Raw genomic sequence first — 22,802 nt, forward strand, 5'->3', positions numbered from 1 at the left:
CAGAATTAGCAAATTTGTGGGGATCATTTAGTTACAATATTTAGAATTTGAATTTGTGGAGTTGGTTCTATTAAAACACAAGCACATCTGTGTTCTAAGATTTTCTGGCAAATTTATAAAAGATGCACATTGAGTGACTGTGCAACCTTCAGTACTTGCCCAGGGACAACTCTATCAGCCACATGCAACCTGTTTCTATTGGTGATTAGGGAAGGAGTCACTCAAAGGATATAGAGTGGGATCCTCTAGTTAACACTGGTGCTAACTAGCTCCAGTTAGCCCAGATCAGGAGCTCAAATACATTTTTAAAAATTAACTAACTCCAAGATCAGCATGAGTGAACACATTACAGATCTGAGTATCATTGTTCAGCAGTGGAATTTATTTTATAACAAATATAGACATTTTATATTTGTTATACAGTATTATCTGTACAGAAAATTATGTCTTATCTCCCATGTATCAGAGGAACAAGCAGAAAAGTAAATAATACGCCTAACAATACTCCACATTGTGGAACACAAGTGCTTACATGGCGAGTGAAGGTCTGATTTCGCAGGTTTAGGAGTGTCCGTTTGTAGGGTAGAGTTCAAAAATGAAAGCATGTTTCCAGAAATTCCACTGACATAGGACTGCTGATGCATCAGTTCATTTAATCCTAACATTTATTCCCTGTGGGAAGTTCTTATTTCTGTCAACAGAAATAAGATATTTTTTTTTTTTTGTCTAAGAATTCTAAAAGTTTTACCATCTGTCTCATTGCTCAACTAATTGATTCTTCAAATATATTGAAAAATCTATTCCTGAACAGTATATAATGAATACGCGATCTGATGCTAAGCCATAATATCCAAGTGCTAGCTTGTGAAACTCTCCCCAAACCAAGGGCATTCACATGTTGTTGAAATGAGTAATTTCTCAATTAAAAATTAATTTGATTATTCATGTATAATAAACTATCCTATCAAAAGCCAGACACCATACCTCTAACTATAAGATATTATGCAATGGTTGCTTTGTTGCTGGGTTTTAGGCACATTCAGCAACTTAGGCCATAATGCGTTGTGTGTGTACAGTGGCAGACAAAAAAAAAAAAAAACTGCATCACTTGTGAATTTTGCAAATATGTTTGCGCTGCATCGTGGGTTACAGAAATGTTCGAAATGCATTTGTTAGATGGGATATATATTTCTGTGAATGAAATCCAAAAAAAAAAAAAACTCCATCTGATATACCTAATTGCCATAAATATATCTTCTCAAAGAGTAAAATGCGTAATTAATGGAAATATGAGAAATCATGCAAATGGCAATCATGACATACATTTTATTGCATTTACATGTACAGGTGCTAACTAATGACAAGTTAACGTAATAATATTATGTACTGTAAATCAGCAAAATAAGTCCTCAATATTTTGTTGTTCCTCCTCAAGCTGCAATTACAGCCTTTCAATGATCTGGCATAGAGTTAATCAACTTCTAGATATATGGTTGCCCAATTTCGTGGTACCACACCCTTACAATGCTCTCCTGAAGCTGAATCTTACTTGTTGGCTCCTGAGCAATTTTAGACACTATGTACAAGCAATTATCAATGGGATTCAAATCTGGACTGTTGCCTGGTCAGTCCAACACTAATGCCAGCATTTCTAAGGTATGACTACACCTTAAGGGAGAAAACACAAGGGAAAAAACATTGGTGTAAGTATGTTTTAAGCTTTGTGAGACAAGACAAACTCATTATTAAATCTAAATAGCATAAAACTTAAGAATTTTGCTGTGTGGCAAGGTGCTGAGTCCTGTTGAAAAATGCAGTTTTGGAAAGAGGCCCATAAAAAATTCTCACATCTTTGATGGGATTTGAATACTGAGGTCCTTTCCACCTGGTGTGGGGTGGATGGTGATTAAATCAACTGTGCTACCCAAATATTTGAAGTATAAAGTTGTTCAGTAAAAATTTACAATTTAATTATAGAAACACCTTAGGTAAGTAAGCACATAATTTGAATAACTTAAATTAAATCATACAAATAATTAGATTTTTGGCAATGGTCTCCTCCAGAACATATATTTTTATTTCTGACTATTGCCATCAACCATTTGTCAATCTGTTGGCATTATTACCAACTATGGTGTTAAGGTAAAGTGACCAGATCCTTAGTATTACAATGCGGGACATCTAGCAGGGCGGTATTTTAAACCCCCCCCCCCCGAAACAATATACACATATTTTTATATATAAAAAAATATTCACGTACAAAATATAAATTAAATAACACACCTAAAAAAAATAACAATAAATATATATAACCTATATTTGTTTTTTGTTTCACTGAAAGGCTGAATTCAATATACGGTACCCCCGTGGTACGCTACGTAACGACCAGAAGGTTGCGTGAAGGACTTGAACTGAGAAAGATAGTTGTAATTAGAAAGGGGTAAAAAAATAAAGACATTTATTGGAGGCGTCATGTTTTTAATCGATTTTCATTTTTGTTTAGTGAAAAAAAAGGTTAGGCTTCTTCTGTGAAATAAAAATACATACTTCTTTTAACAATAAAAACAAGCGAAATTAAATATATATTTTTCCGCTGAGTGATTTTTTCTTAATCATTCTTCATTATTTGCTATTTCTTCGTAAAATTCTTCACAAGAATTCGTAAAATTACTCAGCGTTTCTACGGTCAGTTGTGTTTTTGTTGACGTCCACAGCTTATTTACTACCGAAAAATCTTTCATAATGATTTTCATTATGCGTGCCATTAATTAAGTATGGCTGCTACATGTCCAATCCGGAGCAAACGACTGAAATCCAGGACGCCTGGTCACTTACATTAAGGCATAGGCCATAGTTGGTTATACTGTAAATTAGAAATCTATACAAGTAAATAAATAAATGTATTTACTTATAAATTTCCAATTTAGATTATCGGAAGCGTCATTTTAGTAATTTTTTTCATAATAAATAACAGCAAAAAATAAATTTTCAGTTAGAAATAATATTTAAAAAATGCATTTTATGCAAAACTTTCCAGTTGCTTCCCCCCCCCCCCCAAAATCTCAGTCATATTTTGAGAAGGTGGCAACTAATCGCAAGTCAAATGTACCACTTACATGTTATAATCGGGAAGAGGAGATAGTCTGCTTTTAATTCATGGTGGCGATGATTATTTTTATCAAGTTTAATTGATAAAGTGTTTAGATATTTTCTCTCCCACTTTAAATATCAAATTACTTTCGTCTGCTGTGCTGATTCTGTACGCCATGAAGGAATGAAAAAATAAGATTCATCTATTCAGTGCCGGTGTTCGAAAGGTAGATAATTTTATGCTATATAATTTAATTTAGTAACAGTTTTACTTTTTAAAATAAAAGATGATTTCCAAGTACAAAAATTAAAACCAAAGATTTTGAATAGTGGTCATTGATTACTGAATTAGGCTCGTCTCTGAGTATAAACAGAAAATTTATTTAAATACTCGTACCTGAAAGTGGCACTGATTTAAAACTTTCAGAAACAAAATTATGAAGTGAGAAAAAAAGAAATGCTTTTATATTTGAAAAAAAATGTTCAGTATAAGTAATGGCACGAGTGGTCATGCGCGCGAGTGCATAAGTACACGTGCCTTGAGTGACCTGGGTTCGAGCCCTTAACTGCTGAATACGGTGCTGTTTCTTGTATTCCCCCTACCTTGTGAACTCCTCTGGACCGTGTGGTCGTCCCGAAGTATACATAGAAATTTTATTTATTTACTCGTACCTGAAAGTGGCATTGATTTAAAACTTTTAGAAACAAAATTATGAAGTAAGAAAAAAAAAATGCTTTTATATTTGAAAAAAAAATGTTCAGTATAAGAAATGGCAATATCGCCATCATTGTTTGTAGTGCGAAATTAAGATTACTGGGTCGTTGATAATCCAAGCCAGTCAAGGAATAAGCAGAATGTAATCGACTTCAAGCATGAATAGTTTTTTTTTTTTTTTTTTTGAAAAGTCAGTTTAACTCTCCTAGAAACTAGAACCAGTTTAACTAGGAACCATTACCCTCTGCCCAAGGTATTGACAGCATTGACTGTAATAAATAATTAAATATATAAATACTGTAAATAAACAGTAATTTCCCTGTACAATGTATGAATAAATACATTATTCGCACTCAGCACGACAGTAGTGAAGAAGTTGGTCGTGTACAAGTGTTGCGTAGTCGAGTGGTCATAAGCAGTGTTGCCATTTTAGCGGTTTTCCCGCTAGATTTAGCGGAATTGCTTCAGGTTTAGCGGATAAAAATATGAAATAGCGGATAGCGGATTTTTTAGCGGGAAGAGTATAAATGTTTAGCATTTTATGTATTTTGGCAATGTAACATTTATATTAAGAAATATTCATTTAAGAAATATTAAATTAATTGTTCAATTAATTATTTAATTAACAATAAAAATAATTCAAAATTGAAATAGTAGGGATATCATATTTCATAGTTTTTTTTTTTATAAAGCGAAGAATCGGTTTTATATTCTGGATTTCCCTGAGGAGAACCCCAACAATTTTACGTAGTTACGCTCGCGGTCAAACGACCTGATCATTGGGTCATAGCTTTAAATTGTTGAATCAAATCTAAAAATGTGGAAAAAATTCTAATGACGCCTTTTTTTGAAACAGCGAAGGAATGGCATTGGATAATTTTTTTTCGTCGTATTTGTTTGGCTTCCAAGAAATGCGATCCGAATTACCGACATCTCTTTCAACGTTTCTAATAACCACAGAGCAATAAGAGTAATAAGTAATAATTATTTCTAATAACCACAGTGTAATAATATCTTAGTATAGTCAGTCCTCGTATAGCACGATAGTTGTATTCCTAGAAACCCTCGTGCAATGCAAAATCGTGCGTTTAGTAAATCCACCAGCCGACAAAATCAATTCAAATATTTATAGTGCCATAAACGATGGTGCAGATCCGAAAAAGATAGTTCATTCGTGTCGAACAAGGTGGTTATCCATTGAAGTTGCTATAACAAGAATTTTAGAACAGTATATTGAATTAAAAGCCCATTTTGAAATAACTCGTTTGACTGACAAATGTTATACTGCAGAACTTCTTTATTCAATGTTCAAAGATGAAAGTAATTTAGCATATCTTTTATTTTAAAACCTATCTTATCTGAAGTACAACGAGTAAACAAATCTTTTGAATCAAATACTGCCGATCCTACATTATTACTACATGATTTAAACACGCTATTGTCGATGATTGCCAATAAAATGTTTTTACCAAATACACATATTGAAAGGATAGAAGAGGACATTAATAATTATTTAGACCCTAAGCCATATTTAGGTTACCAATTTGAAAGAAAAATAAATGAATTAATAATGAATAAACTTATCACAACAACAACAGATGAAATGGCAATAAGAGAGAGATGCCGTAATTTCTTGATTGATTTGTATCAACAATTAAAACAACGCCTTCCGGACAACATAAAAGAATTAGAAAAAAATGTCATTAATCTCAGTTAACAATATATTAAAGCAACAAAAAGAACCACTGATAAATTTATTACAAAATTTAAAATTGTCTGAAGTAGAAATTGAAAAAATTGAGCAATAGTATATAAACATTACTCTCGTTAAATGGGAAAACATCAACAATACAATGAAGTTTTGGTCAGAAGTTTCGAAATATCGAGATGCAAGCGTTTTAAATCCATTTAAAGAAATTAGCGAATTTGCATTGGGTATTTTAATTTTGCCATTATCCAATGCAGATGTGGAAAGAATATTCAGCAACTTAAATCTAGTAAAAAACAAAACACGCAACAGAATGAGTGTTGGCACGGTTAATGCAATCTTATCAGTACGATACGAGTTGAAAAGTGTTGTAAAAATTATGTTTTACCTGAAGAAGTGCTTCGCAAAATAGGCACACAAGAAGCATATGATGAGGAGGTATTGAATTTCGAAATTAATTTAGATTTTTAGATATTGATTTTATATTAAAAACAGAAAAATAAATAACTATTTATATATACTATTTGTTTGTTTGTTTTTATTCACTACAAAGTACAAACAAATGAAAATTTTAAAAATTTGGCGGGTCAAGTGCTAAAAATAGCTGATTTTGAGTATGCGGCTAGCGGAAAATATTATTAAGAGTTGGCAACACTGGTCATAAGTTGATTCAAGCCCGTGACCGCTAAATACGGTGTTGTTTCTTTTATTCTATCTTATGAACTCTTTTGACCGTGTGGTCATCCCGGAGTATAAACGGAAAATTTAACTTTCAAGAAACTGTTTCTGCATAATAGAAAGTATTTAGTCACGTTAGCACTGTGACTCATCCCCTGAGAATAGTGTTGGGGGACTGGTCGTTCGAATGTTTACTGAATTATGGTCTAGTTTCTAATATTAAAAATAGCAACAGCATTTCTTTCGGTTTTTTCCCCTCCAAACAATACCCTCACCCTCCTGTTGAACCAGTAAGGGAGGACGTATATCGCTAAAAGTTGTTTGTTCCTACCTTGCTCTCCCCCCCCCCATCTTGCATGCTGTATCTGTAATTTTAAACACTGTTGGTGTCACACAACGAATTTTGCGAAAAAATAAAATTTTCCTTTTCCAAAAAGTTTCCAGAAGTAGAAAATTAAGACAAAACTTATCGGTTTCAGAACCATTCTTAATCTTTTCGTGCTATTCTGTTTGTAGTTTGGCGTATTTCTTAGGTCAGGGTCGAAGTACAGAATTGTGCTCAGTGTTCAAAATCACATGACAAGGAAACATTGAGCCGTCATTTAGTGTAAACGGAAAATTAAATTTATATAAATTTATGCATGCAGAATGCGGACATGGATTAATTTATTATGCATCAAACCAACTAAGGCGTTAGTGGTGTGTATTCTGTTTGGCTGTTAGCAGGACGAAAAAGCAAGGTTTCCTGGACAAAAAAACCGTTATATTCCAGTTACTGGTAACCAGAAACAGATTCTATCTCGACAGGGGAAATATCATTCAGATTCAGCACGGGAAAAGGTGAGAGATTCTTTCTCGGATCTTTCCCCTCAGTGTTGAATTTGTTCATGATATTGGTCTCGATTTTTGCATCTACAAAAGGTAAATCGTATCATTCCATGTCTCTACCAGGAATACAGTTATGATGTTAATTAAAATATTTAAATACGAAATTAAATAACTGATACTCTCGCCGCAAATAATTAACTAACATTAGGCTGTAGTAGCCGAGTGGTAGGCGCCGGGGTACATAAGTACACGCGCCTCGAGTAACCGGGGTTCAAGCCTGTGACTGCTAAATACGGTGCTGCTTCTTGTATTCTATCTTGTGAACTCGTCGTCCCGGAGTATAAATAGTTTATTTAGGATATTATAAACTAAACAAAAGGTCGCATAGTCAGGCGCTATGGTATAATTTATACATGCTTCATGACTACTAAATACGGTGCTGTTTGTTGCATACTCTCTTTGTGGTCGTCCCAGAATATAAACTGAATTTTTATTTATAATTGAAATAATAAATAAAAAACATGTCACCTGGAAGACAATTTACTAATTAAATAACTAAGAGCCAAAAGTTAAACTAGAACCTTAAAATTTGATCTTCACATTATTCATATCTAGTGACGTAACTAGGGTTGATAGCGCCCAGGGAAAACAAAAAAATTGGCGCCCCTTGAAAACTGTTCTTTTGGAATCTTTGCATTTTTTTTTAACCATAAAAAGGGCTCCCCAAATTAGACGCCCAGGGCACTTGCTCCACCCTAGTTGCGCCATTACTCATATCTTTAATTTGGTAATAAAATATTTGTCAAAATTTGACTTTACTGAAAGATTCCTGAGAATGCATGCTGGTAAATGTTAGGAGTTAGTATTAGAAGTTCAGTATTCTTTTGAAAAAAAAAATTAAAATAACCCATACTCAAGGCATCTTACTCGGTTTTGAAATAAATGGATACCTGAATTTATTTTAAATAGCAGTTCATTCTTTACCCGGAAAAAAAAAAAAAAAAAAACTAGGATATCTGTAGCTTAAGAAGTACTTGATAAATTTTGTTCGGCAATATCGCACCTCGCCGTTCCACCCCAAAAAGCCTTGCATAATTGCGTAGTTGGTAAGTACAAAACCAAACGATAAAAAATTGACTAATTTTTATACACTTTCCATGATAATAATCTTACATCAAAAGAAACTATTTTCTGTTAATATTAAATGCGAATAACATAAATTTTTATATAATGTTTTGGTAAGAAATTCTAATGACGAAATTATTTTTTCTACAAGTGGCTTCGCACTTGGTTCAAATTACATTTTAAGTATTATATTGACAAATGGACTTACAATTTGAGAAGTTGACGGGCTCTCCTCGTACACACAGTATGAATAACACACATATCACCAAACGAAGCATATTTGTCGTAGAGCAGGGGACTAACTAAAATGAAGGGAGACCAGAACTTGAACCGTTATATTTATTTAGTGGACGGGATGGAGGCATACAACCGACCAATTGCTCGAACTTTAGTCTGTGGCGGGATGACCTATCGACCAGTCAGAAGGAATCGCCGTTTATTGGAGGCTGACGAACAAGTTACGTTTTGCTTCTGTTAGCAAATAAGAACGGTGTAGTTTTACATTACAGTTGTATGTCCTTCAGTACATGTCTCACACAGCAAGAGTTAACAGCTTCTGGCATCTAGCAGTGGGAGGTTTTATTGGAAAAATCGCTGCGAAGGCGCAGTGATGACTGTTTCAGATAGACTTAGCTCCGGTTAAAAACAAAATATAATAATAAAATTCAAAAGTTATTTTGTGTTCACTTCGCTGCTGCGCCTGATCATTGATTATAGAAAACTGATTTCTAGCGATTTTAAAAATAATTTCTTTCAGCTCATTTTCATTCACTTGTTGGAGTTCTAACGAATATATATATATATATATATATATAATCACGACATAAGAGGTGTGATCAAAAAGTTCGGGGTCTGACTTTGCATCTTAAAACTGCGATGTTGTAGAGAGTAGTAACTTGTTGCAACCCTGCTTTTTTGTTTGTTTTTGTAGTTTTGTTTTAGGTGCATCAGCGACTTATGTCATCATCATCATCATCATCATCAGCCATTTTCAATCCACTGCAGGATGAAGGCCTCTCCAGCAACTTTCCAATTCCTTCTGTTTTGAGCACTGGCCATCCATTTACTACTCGAAAACTCATGAATTTCATCTATCCATCTCCGCCTTTGTCTTCCAGGTTTTCTTCTAGCTCCTCTTGGGTACCATTCTGTTATTTTCTTAGTCCATCTGTCATCATGCCTTCGAGCTATGTGTCCTGCCCAAGACCATTTTAGTTCTTTAGTTTTGATAAGAATGTCCTTTACTTGAGTTTGCTGCCTAATCCATGTGTTTCTCTTCTTATCTAACAGTCTGATTCCCAATATAATTCGTTCCATTCTTCGCTGTGTAGTTCTCAGCTTCTCTTCCATTCTTTTGGTGAGTGCCCAAGTTTCACTTCCATAAGTCATGGTGGGGAGTATACATTGATTCATTATTTTACGTTTCAGACAAACTGGGATATTGCTCTTCAGTATGTGACTATATTTCCTGAATGCTATCCATCCAAAATTTATTCTTCTCTTGACTTCCAGCCATTTATCATTATTACAGCTGATAACTTGTCCCAGATAAGTATATGACTCCACCTTTTCAATTACTGCTCCTTCAATCATTATTTCCCTTTCCATGGCATACTTGTTCATCATTACTTTTGTTTTAGCCATATTCATCTTTAGTCCAAAATCCTTACTAACTGTGCATAACTGATTAAGATTTTCCTCTAATTCTTTGGGATCGTGGCTTATGACCACAATGTCATCTGCAAATCGTAAATGGTTTAGGTACTCTCCGTTCACATTGACTCCTTTCTGCGACCAGTCTAATCTTCTGAAAGCTTCCTCAAGGGCAGCAGTAAACAGCTTCGGAGATATTGTGTCTCCTTGTCGAACTCCTTTCTCGATTTTAAATTTGCTACTGTCTTTGTCTAGTCTAATAAAGGATGTAGCACTCTCATATATTTTCTTCAAAATCATAACATATGGAGTATCTGTGCCTTGTCTTTCCAGTGCCCGAAACATTGCCTTATGCTGTATGGAGTCAAATGCCTTTTCATAATCCACAAATGCCAGGCATAATGGTGTTTTATATTCATTTGCTTTCTCCATTAGCTGTGACATTACGTGAAGGTGATCCATAGTTGAGAATCCTGTCCTAAAGCCAGCTTGCTCTTTCGGTTGATTCTCATCAAGTATTCTTTCTAATCTGTTAGTAATGACCCTTGTGAACAACTTGTAGATATGGGATAACAAGCTAATTGGTCTATAATTTCCGATTTCTGATTTATCTCCTTTCTTATGCAGCAAAACTATGATTGCATTATTCCACTGCTTAGGCATCACACCTTTTCTAATGCACTTTGTGAAGAGCCTTCCCAGTTTTTGTGTTATGTCTCTTCCTTCCAATTTTAACAACTCTACAGTAACTTCATCTTCCCCCGGGGCTTTCTGATTCTTCATTTTCTTCAATGCATGTTCTACCTCATCAGGAAGAATATCGGGTATGTCGTATGTGTTGCTACTTTGCAATCCATCTTCCCCACTGCTGGTATCATTCCCTCGTTCCTTGTATAATTCTCTATAGTAGTCTTCTGCTATTTGAATTATGCCTTCTCTGCTGTTTATAAGTACACCATCGCTATTCTTCAGTTTCAGTATCATTTGTCTTTCTGTATTACTGCTCATGGCTGCTGATTTAAATCCTTTGTTTTCCCTTAATGCTTGTTCTACTTTTCTTGTGTTAAATCTTCTTATGTCCTCTCTGAGTCTCTTTCTAATGGCTTTGCATAACTCAGTATACTCAATTTTCTCCCTGTCAGTGTTTTTCTTGCTCTTCATTTGTCGTCTTTGGTTCATCATGACAAGTGTTTCTTGACTAATTTTTTCTTCTTTGGATTTCTGTTTCCCTATAGGTTTCTTGGGCTTTATCACTTTCAGAAAGTTGTAATATTCCTCGTCGATATCTTGGTCCTGAGCAGTCTGCAGAAGCTCAAACTTGTTCTTAAGTTCCAGTACATACTGCTTTTTCTCCTCCTCTGTTATTTCAAAGACCTTTGTATTATTTACTCGAGTCAGTTTTTTCCTTTCCTTTCCTACATCTATATCAAGTGTACATCTTACCATTCTGTGATCACTTCCAACATTTACCTTATTCAGGACGGTAACATCATTCACAACATATCTTCTGTTAGTGAGGATGAAGTCGATTTCATTAGTTGTTAATCCATTTGGACTCTTCCATGTCCACTTTCTGTTCACCCTTTTCTTGAAAAAAGTGTTCATTACTGACATTCCTTGAGATTCTGCAAATGACTTATGTCATATTGTGGCGTATATCATCATCAGCCATTGTCGATCCACTGCACGATGAAGGCTTCCTCAACAAGTTTCCAGCAACTGCGGTCTTGTGCTTGCTTTCAAATTTCACAAATTCATCGCTCCACCTAATTTTTTTTTTTTTTTTTTTTTTATTCACATCATTTTTGGCTTTGATCTTATCGCTTTGTCCATCTATTGTCAGTTCTTGATATGTGACCTTCCCATTTCAATTTTAAGCGCTTTTTTCTTTCAATGATGTCACAGACCTTGTTTTGTTGGTAAAGCCATGCACATATTTTTCGGTCTCTTTTGGTTATGTTCAAAATTAAATGCCAATCTTTGGCATTTAATATCTATGTTTCACAAACATATGTTAGGATAGGTAGGATACATTGATCAAAAACTTTTCGTTTGAAATAGAATGACAACCTCGTCTTGAAGATTATATTAAGCGTCCCAAAAGCTTGCCATCCCAATTTTATGTCCTGTTCAATTTCCATCATGATCAGAAACGTTCCAAGTATATTGTCTATAAATTGCGTGCTCTATTTACGTGTTTGCTGGACGAAATACCGAGTTTTCGTGAGAGAAAACGTACTACTTCGCCTGAGACGGACTAACTCAGCCACGTTGTAAAAAAGACCCATAAAAATTCCTCGTATCATCGACGTGATTCGAACTAAAGTCTTTCCCATCCGGAAGGATGTTGCAGTGCTTCGCCATCCCCCGTAGTCGCTGTATTTGGCACCTGCTGATTATTTTCTGTTCCCCAAAGTGAGATCCCACTTGAAGGGGCACCATTTTGACAGCAGCCTTTCAGAGATCCAAACCAGCGTGACGAGGGAGTTAAACTGGGTTCCACAAAATGAATTTCACAGAGCCATGCGGAAGCTGTACGATCGTGCAAAGAGGAGTGTCGAGTTACGAAGGATGTACTTTGAAGATGAAATGGTAATAGATTTTTATTAATGTAGTCCAAAAACTTTTCAGACACACCTTGTAGATAGCTAAAGTTCAGTATGATTCATTTGTCAATTGATAAGCAAAATTGAAAGAGGTAAAGGCAACATTAAAAAAAAAAAAAAACTGTATTAGCCTTGTTAAAGGCCTTTCAGCAGCTCTTCTAACGTCTTTCATACAAACAAGATCTGATTTAATCCTAAACAATATAAAACAAAAATGTTTTCGAAATAAAATTGGTGTGATGTAAACATGACGTCATACGAAACGTTCAGCCTACCCTTTGATATCTTGATTTTCGTTTTCTTGTTGGATTTTATATCACGAGTCTGTTTACAGATATGGAATATTATTATTGTCTGTTTATTTTTCTATTGAAACGCTTATAAACAGCATAGAGGGTGTGGTTACATTATTTCAATAATTACACATTTATTTACAAAATACATATTTGAAAAATTTGAAAAATCATATAATATGTGATTATTAAATTATTATTTGTATTATATCTAAATCTACCGGTACACATTACCCAAGTTAGTTGTCTGATGGCACCAGGGGTTTTCCCCATTTCTGCGTTGTATACTCTGTGTAGCACAGAACTCTGTGAAGGCCAGAGATTTAAAAAGTGTGTGGGGAGTAGATGGATGTGTAGTGTACCGTTGTTGGTACACATTACCAAGTGGCGCGTTATCCTATAGACAAAAAAGACATCTACCTAGGGCCCCCAAAATCAGTTTAAAAAACTCATTGCTGTTTTTACTAACATTTTTTAAGTGGTTTTTATCGGAAACTGAACTTTCTACCTGCCAAGGTTAATGAACTTTATTTGAAGATTAATTTGAAAATTACGTTGTTTTTTTTTTTTTCATAAATGGTTTTATCGATTTTGATGAAATTTTATATTTAATTCTTATGTCATATAATTTGTTTGTTTCGTTGTCACAATAAGGTGAAATCTAAAATGTTCTTTATTATTTTTTCTTTAGATGTGGCCCCGAAATTCTATTTTGCCTTGGTCCCCATGAAGGTATAGATGGGGCTCCCAATTCCATTTTGCTTTGGAATTGACAAATTCCAAGACAGAATTGCCTTGTATTGTATTGTTTGCCCTGCTGGGAAAAACCTCCCCATAGTGTCTAACTATGTCATGTTGCACTTGAGTTTTGGTTCTTCCTTATTTATATTCCGTAGCATCACCCGAGGGCGAGTTATCCAACTTTACACTTTAGGTTCATCCAGTCTCTCCGTTAATAATTGAGCCAGAGTTAAAATGTTTCCTTGTTATGATGATTTGTATCCAAAGTGTGATCTAGGTTAGCACATAGTACCGCTCTTGAGATGGTAAACGGTTAGCCATCTCAGGGGCTACTGTTCCATGCCTAGAAAAGCCTTGATGCTACTCTCAGGGGCCGATGACCAGATATTTGACGCATACAACAGAATTGGTGAGGTCGATGAGCTCCTGTTTAGTGATCCAGAATGCTGCATACGTCGTCTTTCTTACATATTCAACACAAGATATGAAGGTCAATCATTCATCCCACTTAAGCCCGTTGTCGACATGTCAAGGATCTTTTTGTACTGTAGTGCCGTTCACAAAAATTGTAATTTTGTTTTCCTTCTTTTTGTTGGTGAAGGCCATTTGTGCAGTGTCTCAAACCAATGTAGTCTTAAGTATTTTTCAAGCATACATTGATCTCAATGTACTGTTTGCCTTCTCGCTAAGATGAAGGGAAGTTTCTTGCTCTTAAGAAGTAACAAAATTTTTTAAATCATCTGCATATGCAAGAATTGTTTACGGTTTTAAGCTAAAAGTGGAGCAAGTGCCACTGCGAAGACGCAGGCAGTATAACAAATTTATTTAAATTTTTATTATTATTATATCTCGTATAATTTTTTTTTTTTTTTTGACTAGTTCTTATATTTTGTTTCAGTTTGGACATTGATCTCTATAGTGAATAAACTCAGGATGTGTAATGGTGAACAAACGATAAAACGCTAGAGATAACAGATATAAATGAAATAAATGGGAGTAAAATAAACAAGAGCGAAAGCAATTCAAAGCTACACATAACGGAATGTTTTGTAGGATTTCTGATTCATCCGATAATAAACATCTTTTCTTGTTTGGCGCGTTATCCATGATGCTGCTTTTGCCTTCACCATGCCTTTCCGTATGTAATAACTCGACTTCCAGTGAATGGAGTTTCATGAAATTTTATATTTGGGCCTTTTAGAAAGATCTCTCCAGCCATCCCAAATTTCATTAAAATCAGACCAATAGAAATCCGGCAATTGTTTTTCTCCCGTCTGCCCTTGCAAATTCTGTTTGTAATAACTCGACTACCAGTGGATGGATTTTCATGAAATTTTATACTGTATTTTGCTCTTTTGGAGCGATTTGTGTGTCCTCCGAAAATCCATTAAAGTTTGCCTAATACGGAAATTATTATTTCACTATATATATATATATAAATATACACTGAGTGATTACTGAATTATGACCACCCCTATGAAAACTGAATGCGACCAGTTGACCACGTGAGGTACGAGAGTGCGCAGTTAGTCGACTACGTAGCATAGATAAGGTGTCAGTGGTTCAGTAGGCAGTACAATTCCGAGCGTGATGGGTAAAAGGAAGGATTTATCGGACTTTTGATAAAGGACAGATTGTGGGCGCTCGACGAGCTGGTGCCTCGATTTCCCAAATGGCTGAACTGGTGGGGTGTTCGAGAGCCGCCGTTGTTAAAGTGTACCAGGACTGGCGTCAAAATGGTCAAACAACGACCCGACGGCAAAACTGCAAAGGTCAGCGAAAGGTTGACGTTAGAGGTGAGCGCCGGGTCCGACGACTCGTACAGGCGAAGCACTGTTGAAGAGTTGACTACCCAATACAACATGGGCCAACCCGGAACAATATCTGGCAATATCTGCGAGCGTGCCATGCGTGGCACGCTCGCACGTATGGGCTATACCAGCAAACGATCCCTATGGCATCCTCTCCTAACCAAAGTTCATCAGCGTACGAGATTCGCCTGGTGCAAAGAGCATACAAGTTGGACGTTAGAAGACTGGAAGAAGGTGTGCTGGTCGGATGAATCACGTTATTTACTCCACACCGTGGATGGTCGTGTGCGGATTTGGCGTCAACAACATGAGGCTCTTCATCCATTATGCATGGTATCACAAGTGCAGGCTGGTGGAGGCGGCTGTATGGTGTGGGGCATGTTTCACTGGCAGGAACTTGGACCCCTGGTGCATGTGGAACAACAACGTACTGGTCTCCACTATCGTCAACTGCGTGCTGACTGTATACACCCCGCTGTGTTACACTTTTTCCTGAATGGCGATGGTGTCTTCCAAGATGACAATGCGCCGAGCCATCGGGCACTTGATGTGCAGGAATGGTGTGAGGAACACAGTTCTGACTTCCAGCATATCGATTGACCTCCGAACTCCATCGATATCAATCCCATAGAGCACTTATGTGACACTATGGAAAGGCATATCAGGTGTCTGAATATACCAATCACCTCCATACCTGCATTGCTAGCCGCATTACACACAGCTTGGTTGGCCATTCCTCACGAACGCTTCCGCATCTTGTTGAATCAGTGCCACGTCGGATAGCTGCTGTACTGAGGGATAAAGGAGGACCTACGACGTGTTAGGTAGGTGGTCATAATTCAGTGATCACTCATTGTATATATGTATATATATATATACACCGATGAGCTAAAACATTATGACCAGTGAGTAGTTATGCAAATCGAAGCAACTGCAAGTGAACACGGCGCGGGTCGGGACACGGTATAAAAAACGTCTGATACTGAGCTGCGTTAATCAATGTTACTCGTTCTTCAGATGGGAAAGGCAGCGGACTTAAGCGAGTTTGACAAAGGTCAAATTGTAATGGCCAGACAACTGGGTCAGAGCATATCCGAAACGGCACGGCTGGTGGGATGGTCACGGTCAGCCGTGGTAAGTACCTACTGAAAGTGGTCCGAGGAGAGGAAACCCACAAACTGCCGACGAGGTGTTGGGCGACCACGGCTCATCGATGCTCGAGGTGTGCGAAGGCTCTCCCGGATGGTATGTGGCAACAGAAGGGCGACTGTGGCGCAACTCGCCGGTAATTGGAATGCTGGTGGCGGCAGTAATGTGTCACACAGTACATCGAACCCTGTTGAAAATTGGGCTGCATAGCCGCAGACTGCTCCGAATGCACATGCTAACCACGGTTCAAATGGCGACAACGCCTACAATGGGCACGCGAGGATAGAAACTGGACCTTAAGTGAGTGGAAACCATACAGAGGTACATCTTGCTGACTATCTCACGAGCTTGCAATACAATGAGTACAAACGTGCTCCAGATGCTCACCAGTGCCCACCCCTTGAAGTGGAAGTGATACACAGGGCACTCCTCTACAGCCTTTCCAGAGGCATACCGGATACCTGCCTAAATTTCGCACTAAATGTAACCATCGACCCGAAAATAGAGAAAAGAAGATTAACTGTACTTCTCCAGTAAACCTGGCAAACACTGGCAAAATTCAACAAAGAGGCAAATAATGAGAAAATTCCTTCCAACTGTCTCGGCCGAATACCCGAAATAACCAAGCTGGCTCTCCCAAGGATTGCTGGCCATGGTGCCATCAGATTCAAACTGACCTTTGGACTGAGCAACACTCCCCTCTGTCACTGTGGCTTAGTGGAAACGTGGGAGCTTTTAATGCACCACTGCAAGCTTTATGAAGACCCCTGATGCCGACTAATTACGGAATTACAATATGTATCAGAGAATCAAGAGGAGCGCTTACTGGAGGAGGAGCACAGCTACAAAGCACCTCCAGGCCCACAATATATGACTTTGCAAACAACCATATAAGGTGCATGGACAGTCAACATCAAGACAATCCACAAAGGGACTGCGTCCCAGGAAGAAACAACGAATGGAACCTGTTAACTCAACCATAGGAATGGACAATTTCAGTAGCAACACTGCTATAAACAGAAACCATGGACGGGGAAAACACCAGGATCCAGCAACTAAAGACTTTGACCCAAACACAAACTTAAGTAACCACGAATTGCACCAAATACCCGCAACCACAGACCTGACTAATCGACCTGTCCTGGTGCTAAGTGACAACTACAGTCAGGATCGGACACCCGGACTCTACAAACTCGGATCCAACAAATGGACCCAGGATCCAACAACTAATGACCATGACTCCAGACAGAGACATAAGTAATCACGTACTGGACTAAATACCCACAACTACGAACCTAACTAAGGGATCTGTCCTGTTGCCAAGTGACAACCACAGACAGGAACCTACACCCGGATTGGACAAACCGGGGCCCATCTAAGGACTTGACTGTGCCGGCTCCCTTACTGGGCACACTTTCCTCCCTCTCCCAGCAGAGGGGGAGGCGACAGCCCTCTTGTTTCCTCCTCCCTGCCACCCTACATCTTTCTCTCTGGAGGGGCACGGGCATGCCCCACTGACACATAATTTTAATTTCTCTAAATTATTTTGCCCGCTCCTCGGTCATTAAATTCTCAAACGCAATCCCTTCAAACCGGAAACATGTATGTGATCGGCATACAACGCGAAAAAATTTATTTTATTTATTTATTTATTTTTAATTTTTATTAATTTTTTTTTTTTATGTCCTCGTCACTGAAATTTCAGGAAAATAGGTGTCAGGACCTGCCAGAGTAAATGCAAACTACTGTATTAGGTTTGCATTTACTCTGGTCTCCACGGGGCGAAAGTGGGGCAACGTCGGGCCTCAGCAAGGGCCTTGCGGCTAAATGGCCAGAAGAACAACGGTACACGACAGCACACATTTCAAGATCCATACACTTTTAAATCTCTGGCCTTTACAGCAAACTGTATCACCATACAAAGTAAACTACGCGGAGATGGGGGAACCCCTGATGTCGTTTGACCCTAAATACACTTTACACTACCTAAACATCATTGCAGACCAGGTACACCCTTTCATGACAACGGTCTTCCCCTCTGGGTGTGCCATCTTTCAGCAGGATAATGCGCTATGCCACACTGCCCGGATTGTTCGAGACTGGTTCGCGGAACATAAAGAAGGCTTCCAGGTATTGCCCTCGCCTCCAAATTCCCCAGACATCAATCCCATCGAGCATCTGTGGTTTGTGTTGGAACAGCAACTCCGATCTGCGGCGTCTCAACCACGAACCTTACAGGAATTAAACGATCTGCTGGTTACGTGTTGGTACCAGATACCACAAGAAATCATGGACGCTACAAGAAATCTTGTAGCGTCCATGCCTCTCCGGGTACGAGCTGGTTTGGCTGCACGTGGAGGGCCAACATCATATTAGGAAGGTGGTCATAATGTTTTTGCTCATTGGTATATATATATATATATAGTCAAGAATAATGATATAGAGAAGCTATATGATATGGGAGGAAAATTAAGTTTGAAATTAGATAAGTCTGAATTACAATAACATAACTTATGGATCAGGGACACTGCTATAGCAAAACATACCCTACAGCCATAATGTGTACATGTATATATAAAATATTTTAAGTATAAAATATTGTAGGTAGAACATGTTAACGAGCTTTATGTATAAAATTAAAACTGATGAATATACAGTATACCTTGGGAGCGATATATGTTGTGAAATAAAGGGGGTAAAATGAACAGAAAATAAAACGATAAGATTTGCACAGATTGAAACAATACCAAATAAATTTTGAAAAAATTTTGAAAGATTTTGAAAAAACGATCCCGGTGGAAATAACATTGCAGTGTCTTTCATAATTTCTGTGTCTTCATCAGAGGTCATCCACCAAAATAATGAAAAAGACAGCAATGCTCTTCTGTTTCCGACATGCTCTGTATGCATATTATTTCCACCTTGATCGTTTTTGCAAAATCTTTCAAAATTTATTTGGTATTGTTTCAATCTGTGCAAATCTTATCGTTTTATTTTCCTGTTCATTTTACCTCCTTTATTTCACAACATATATCGCTCCCAGGGTATACTGTATATTCATCAGTTTTAATTTTATACATAAAGCTCGTTAACATGTTCTACCTACAATATTTTATACTTAAAATATTTTATATATATATATATATATTTTTTTTTTTTTTTTACATATAACGTAGGCTTATCCGTAGCCGAGTGGTCAGGCCGAAGAGTCCATAAGTACATGTGCTATGAGTGACCGGGATTCGAGCCCGTGACTACTAAATACGCTGCTGTTTCTTGTATTCTCTCTATGTTGTAAACTCCTCTGACCTTGTGGTAGTCCCGGAGTATATGTGTTCCCTGCCTTTGGTTCCCCTAGGCATATGCTTATCTCCACCTAATGTCTCTGTGAAGAACCTCTGTAAAACTGGCTTGACATAATATTAATGTATGTACTGTAGTATGTATTGTTTTATGTTTATGTCAGGCCCTCAGGGAGCAGGCGCCTCCGTAGCCAGGTGGGAAGGAGTAGCACACTTCTTGATTAGCCCGTCACCACCAAATACGGAGGATGCGGAAAGGTCAGGGAATGAACACCGCATATTCCCGGAGCATATGGCCTTAGTTTCTAATGCTCCTAAAAACCAAATAACAAACAAACAATAACAACCAGGGAGCAGCAGTCTCCTGGACAACCGATTCTTGGTGCCCGTTCGACAGCGCTTGGAGCCCTGGCTTGTTCCAGTAGTCTGTGCTATAGCACAAAGTCTCGCATCTACCGGTGAGTGTACCCTACCAGTGATCCCATACTAAGGGTGCCCAAACCTGAGTATCATCAAAAAATAAATAAAATAAAATAAAATAAAATAAATAAAAAAATAAAATAAATAAAATAAAATGAAAGAAAAGCAAATAAATAAAATTAAAAAAATAAAATAGTGATAAATAAATAAAATAAAAATCCCAAACTATGGGTTAAACCCCTTCCACCGAAACTATGGGTAAGGAAGATAAAAAAAAAAAAAAAAAGAAGAAATTTGGAGTGAGACATTACGGAGCGGCTCGCAGCAATTGTCTTCTTTTCCTAAAGACATTATTCCTAAAGACTGCTGAAAATCATTAAATTTATCTCTATCTGAGATAAAAAAAGATGTAATTAACATTACTTATTAAAAGCGAAACAACAGAGACCTTTCTTCAGTATACAAGTGACAACCTAATAATACATATTTCCGATCTTTTTCAATCCAACAAATAGAAAAAGTATCTGTCGATATACCCAACTGAAACAGTTTTGCATTTAATGATCCTGTAAATATGAAAGAGGCGTCACAGCTGGGAAAACCCAAGCTGATTTTTTTGTTTAATGACAAATAGCGAGCATCTAGCAAAAAATATTTAGTGATTAAACCATTCGTACTGTCGTTCCACCTGCATTTAAATAATTCATTCAAAATTCTTTTTATGTCAATTTTCACACTGACAGATGTATTAGAAGTTATTTCCATAAAGCTAACTTCCCTACCTTTCTTTAAATGATACACGTCTATATATCACATGCAAATCCAGATTACCCTTGGATTTGAACATGCAAATCCAGGCCTACTAAACGATTCATGTTGAGGGAAATTAGTATTAGTATTAGTATTAGTAACGGCCGTATGGTGCAAGAAAGCCTATGGCTTATGCTGCACCAGCCAAAAAAAAAAAAAAAAAAAAAAAAAATCCGAACAAAACAATGATAAAAACAAAAATTAAATAAATAAATAAATAAATAATAATAATTAATAAATAAATAAAAATAATAAAATGAAATTAAAAATTAAATAAAAAGGAAATTAATCCTATCATCCTATGCGGATGATAGGATTACTTTCGGGTAAGCTTCCCTTACCCGAAAGTACTATCCAGATGACCTTTGAATTTCCCCAAACTGTCGGCCTCTACCACCCATGAAGGCAACTTATTCCAGTAATTTATAACTCGCTGGCTAAAATAAAACTTCCTGCAGTCCAATCTAAACATTTCCCCGCGTAACTTGAATTTATGTCCCCTAGTTCTAGCATCATTTATAATCTTGAAAATTTTGTCCTCATTCATTTTACTGATGCCTCTCAGAGCCTTAAACACCTCAATCAAATCTCCTCTAAGGTGTGTAGTTTCCAAACTCTGCAACCCACATATTCGAAGTCTTTCTTCATAAGGACGCCCTTTTGCCAATCTCACCAGGCGAGTTACCCTTCTTTGCACCCTTTCAAGAAGCTCGATGTCTTTCTTTAGGTGCGGTCTCCATACTTGAACACAGTATTCCAAGTGTGGTCTAACATAGGCCTTATATAATGGGATTATCACGTCCCTATCTCTACTTGCAAAAGTTCGATAGATCATCGATAGGACACCATGGGCCTTCCTTGCAACCTGTTTACAATGCTCAGAGAATTTCATGTCTGACCGTATCGTAACACCCAAGTCCCTTTCCTCCAGTACTGGGTTTAGTTGAACTCCACCAAGTGAATAAGTTATTTTGGGATTACTGTTTCCCAGGTGTAATACCTTACACTTTGTTGGATTAAAGCACAGCTGCCATTTTTCTGACCATTCTTGAAGTCTATCTAGGTCTCTCTGAAGAAGAAATGGACCATAATCTGCCACGCTGGACCAGTGCAGGATGGAAGATCGACCGTATTTAGCAGTCAGGGGCTTGATCATCGGTATACTCAAAGAGCGTGTGCTATTGTACTTCTGCCCTTGACCACAAGGGTACAGCGGTCGCATCCTAATTATAGCAGCACTAAAAATTTTTACTTTATTAGCTAAATTCTCTGTGTTCTGCAAAACTTATCATCTATATTTATTCCTAAATACTTTTAGGAATAATTTTCTAAACAGAAAATTTATTTATTTATATGGGCTCACATCTGGTGAGTATGGGCTTGGCACACCCAGGGTCCTGAGCTGGATATCATCATTCTTCATTATTCTTTTCTTTCTTGGTGATTCCCTTCTACTTCTGACTGTCTCTCTTTCTCAGGGTAATTCAGGAATTTTTTTTTTGCCTGGTGCAGCATAAGCCTCCAGCCTCCTTGCACCATATAGCTGATATGACATAATAATAATAATGACATAATAATATGCGTTTTTTATTAATATTATGTTTGCTGCCCTTCGTGGTTAGCACAGTCGGTATGATCGCCATCCCCCCCACACGGGGTGGTAGAGACCTGAGTGAGTCCCATCGATGACGGAAGGAATTTTTATGGGCCTTTTTTCACAATGTGGCTGAGTTAGTCTCTCTTTCTCTCTCTCTCAGTCGAGGTATTTTGTCCCGGAAACTCTGGTTTATCGTCCAACAAAACAGAAAATCGACCCCAGAATATATACAATTTACACAGAGCAACATGGCTTTAGTTGCCGATGCTCCTAAAA

At 37.3% G+C, this 22,802-nt stretch overlaps 1 protein-coding gene across 1 annotated transcript in view; it reads right to left on the minus strand.

The window, feature by feature from the left end:
- LOC150084019 (NPC intracellular cholesterol transporter 2-like) overlaps positions 1-8,617 on the minus strand; it is a 28,540-nt gene extending 19,923 nt beyond the window's left edge. The window contains exon 1 of the mRNA XM_090374997.1: positions 8,353-8,617. Within this exon, the coding sequence (XP_090231123.1) occupies positions 8,353-8,422 (70 nt within the window). The 5' untranslated portion in view covers positions 8,423-8,617. The remainder of the gene's footprint in view (positions 1-8,352) is intronic.
- Positions 8,618-22,802: the final 14,185 nt, after the last annotated feature.

This window comes from Mastigoproctus giganteus, chromosome 6, assembly GCF_048544385.1.
Source record: "Mastigoproctus giganteus isolate SK-2022 chromosome 6, ASM4854438v1, whole genome shotgun sequence".
In the NCBI taxonomy this organism is placed as follows: domain Eukaryota; kingdom Metazoa; phylum Arthropoda; class Arachnida; order Uropygi; family Thelyphonidae; genus Mastigoproctus; species Mastigoproctus giganteus.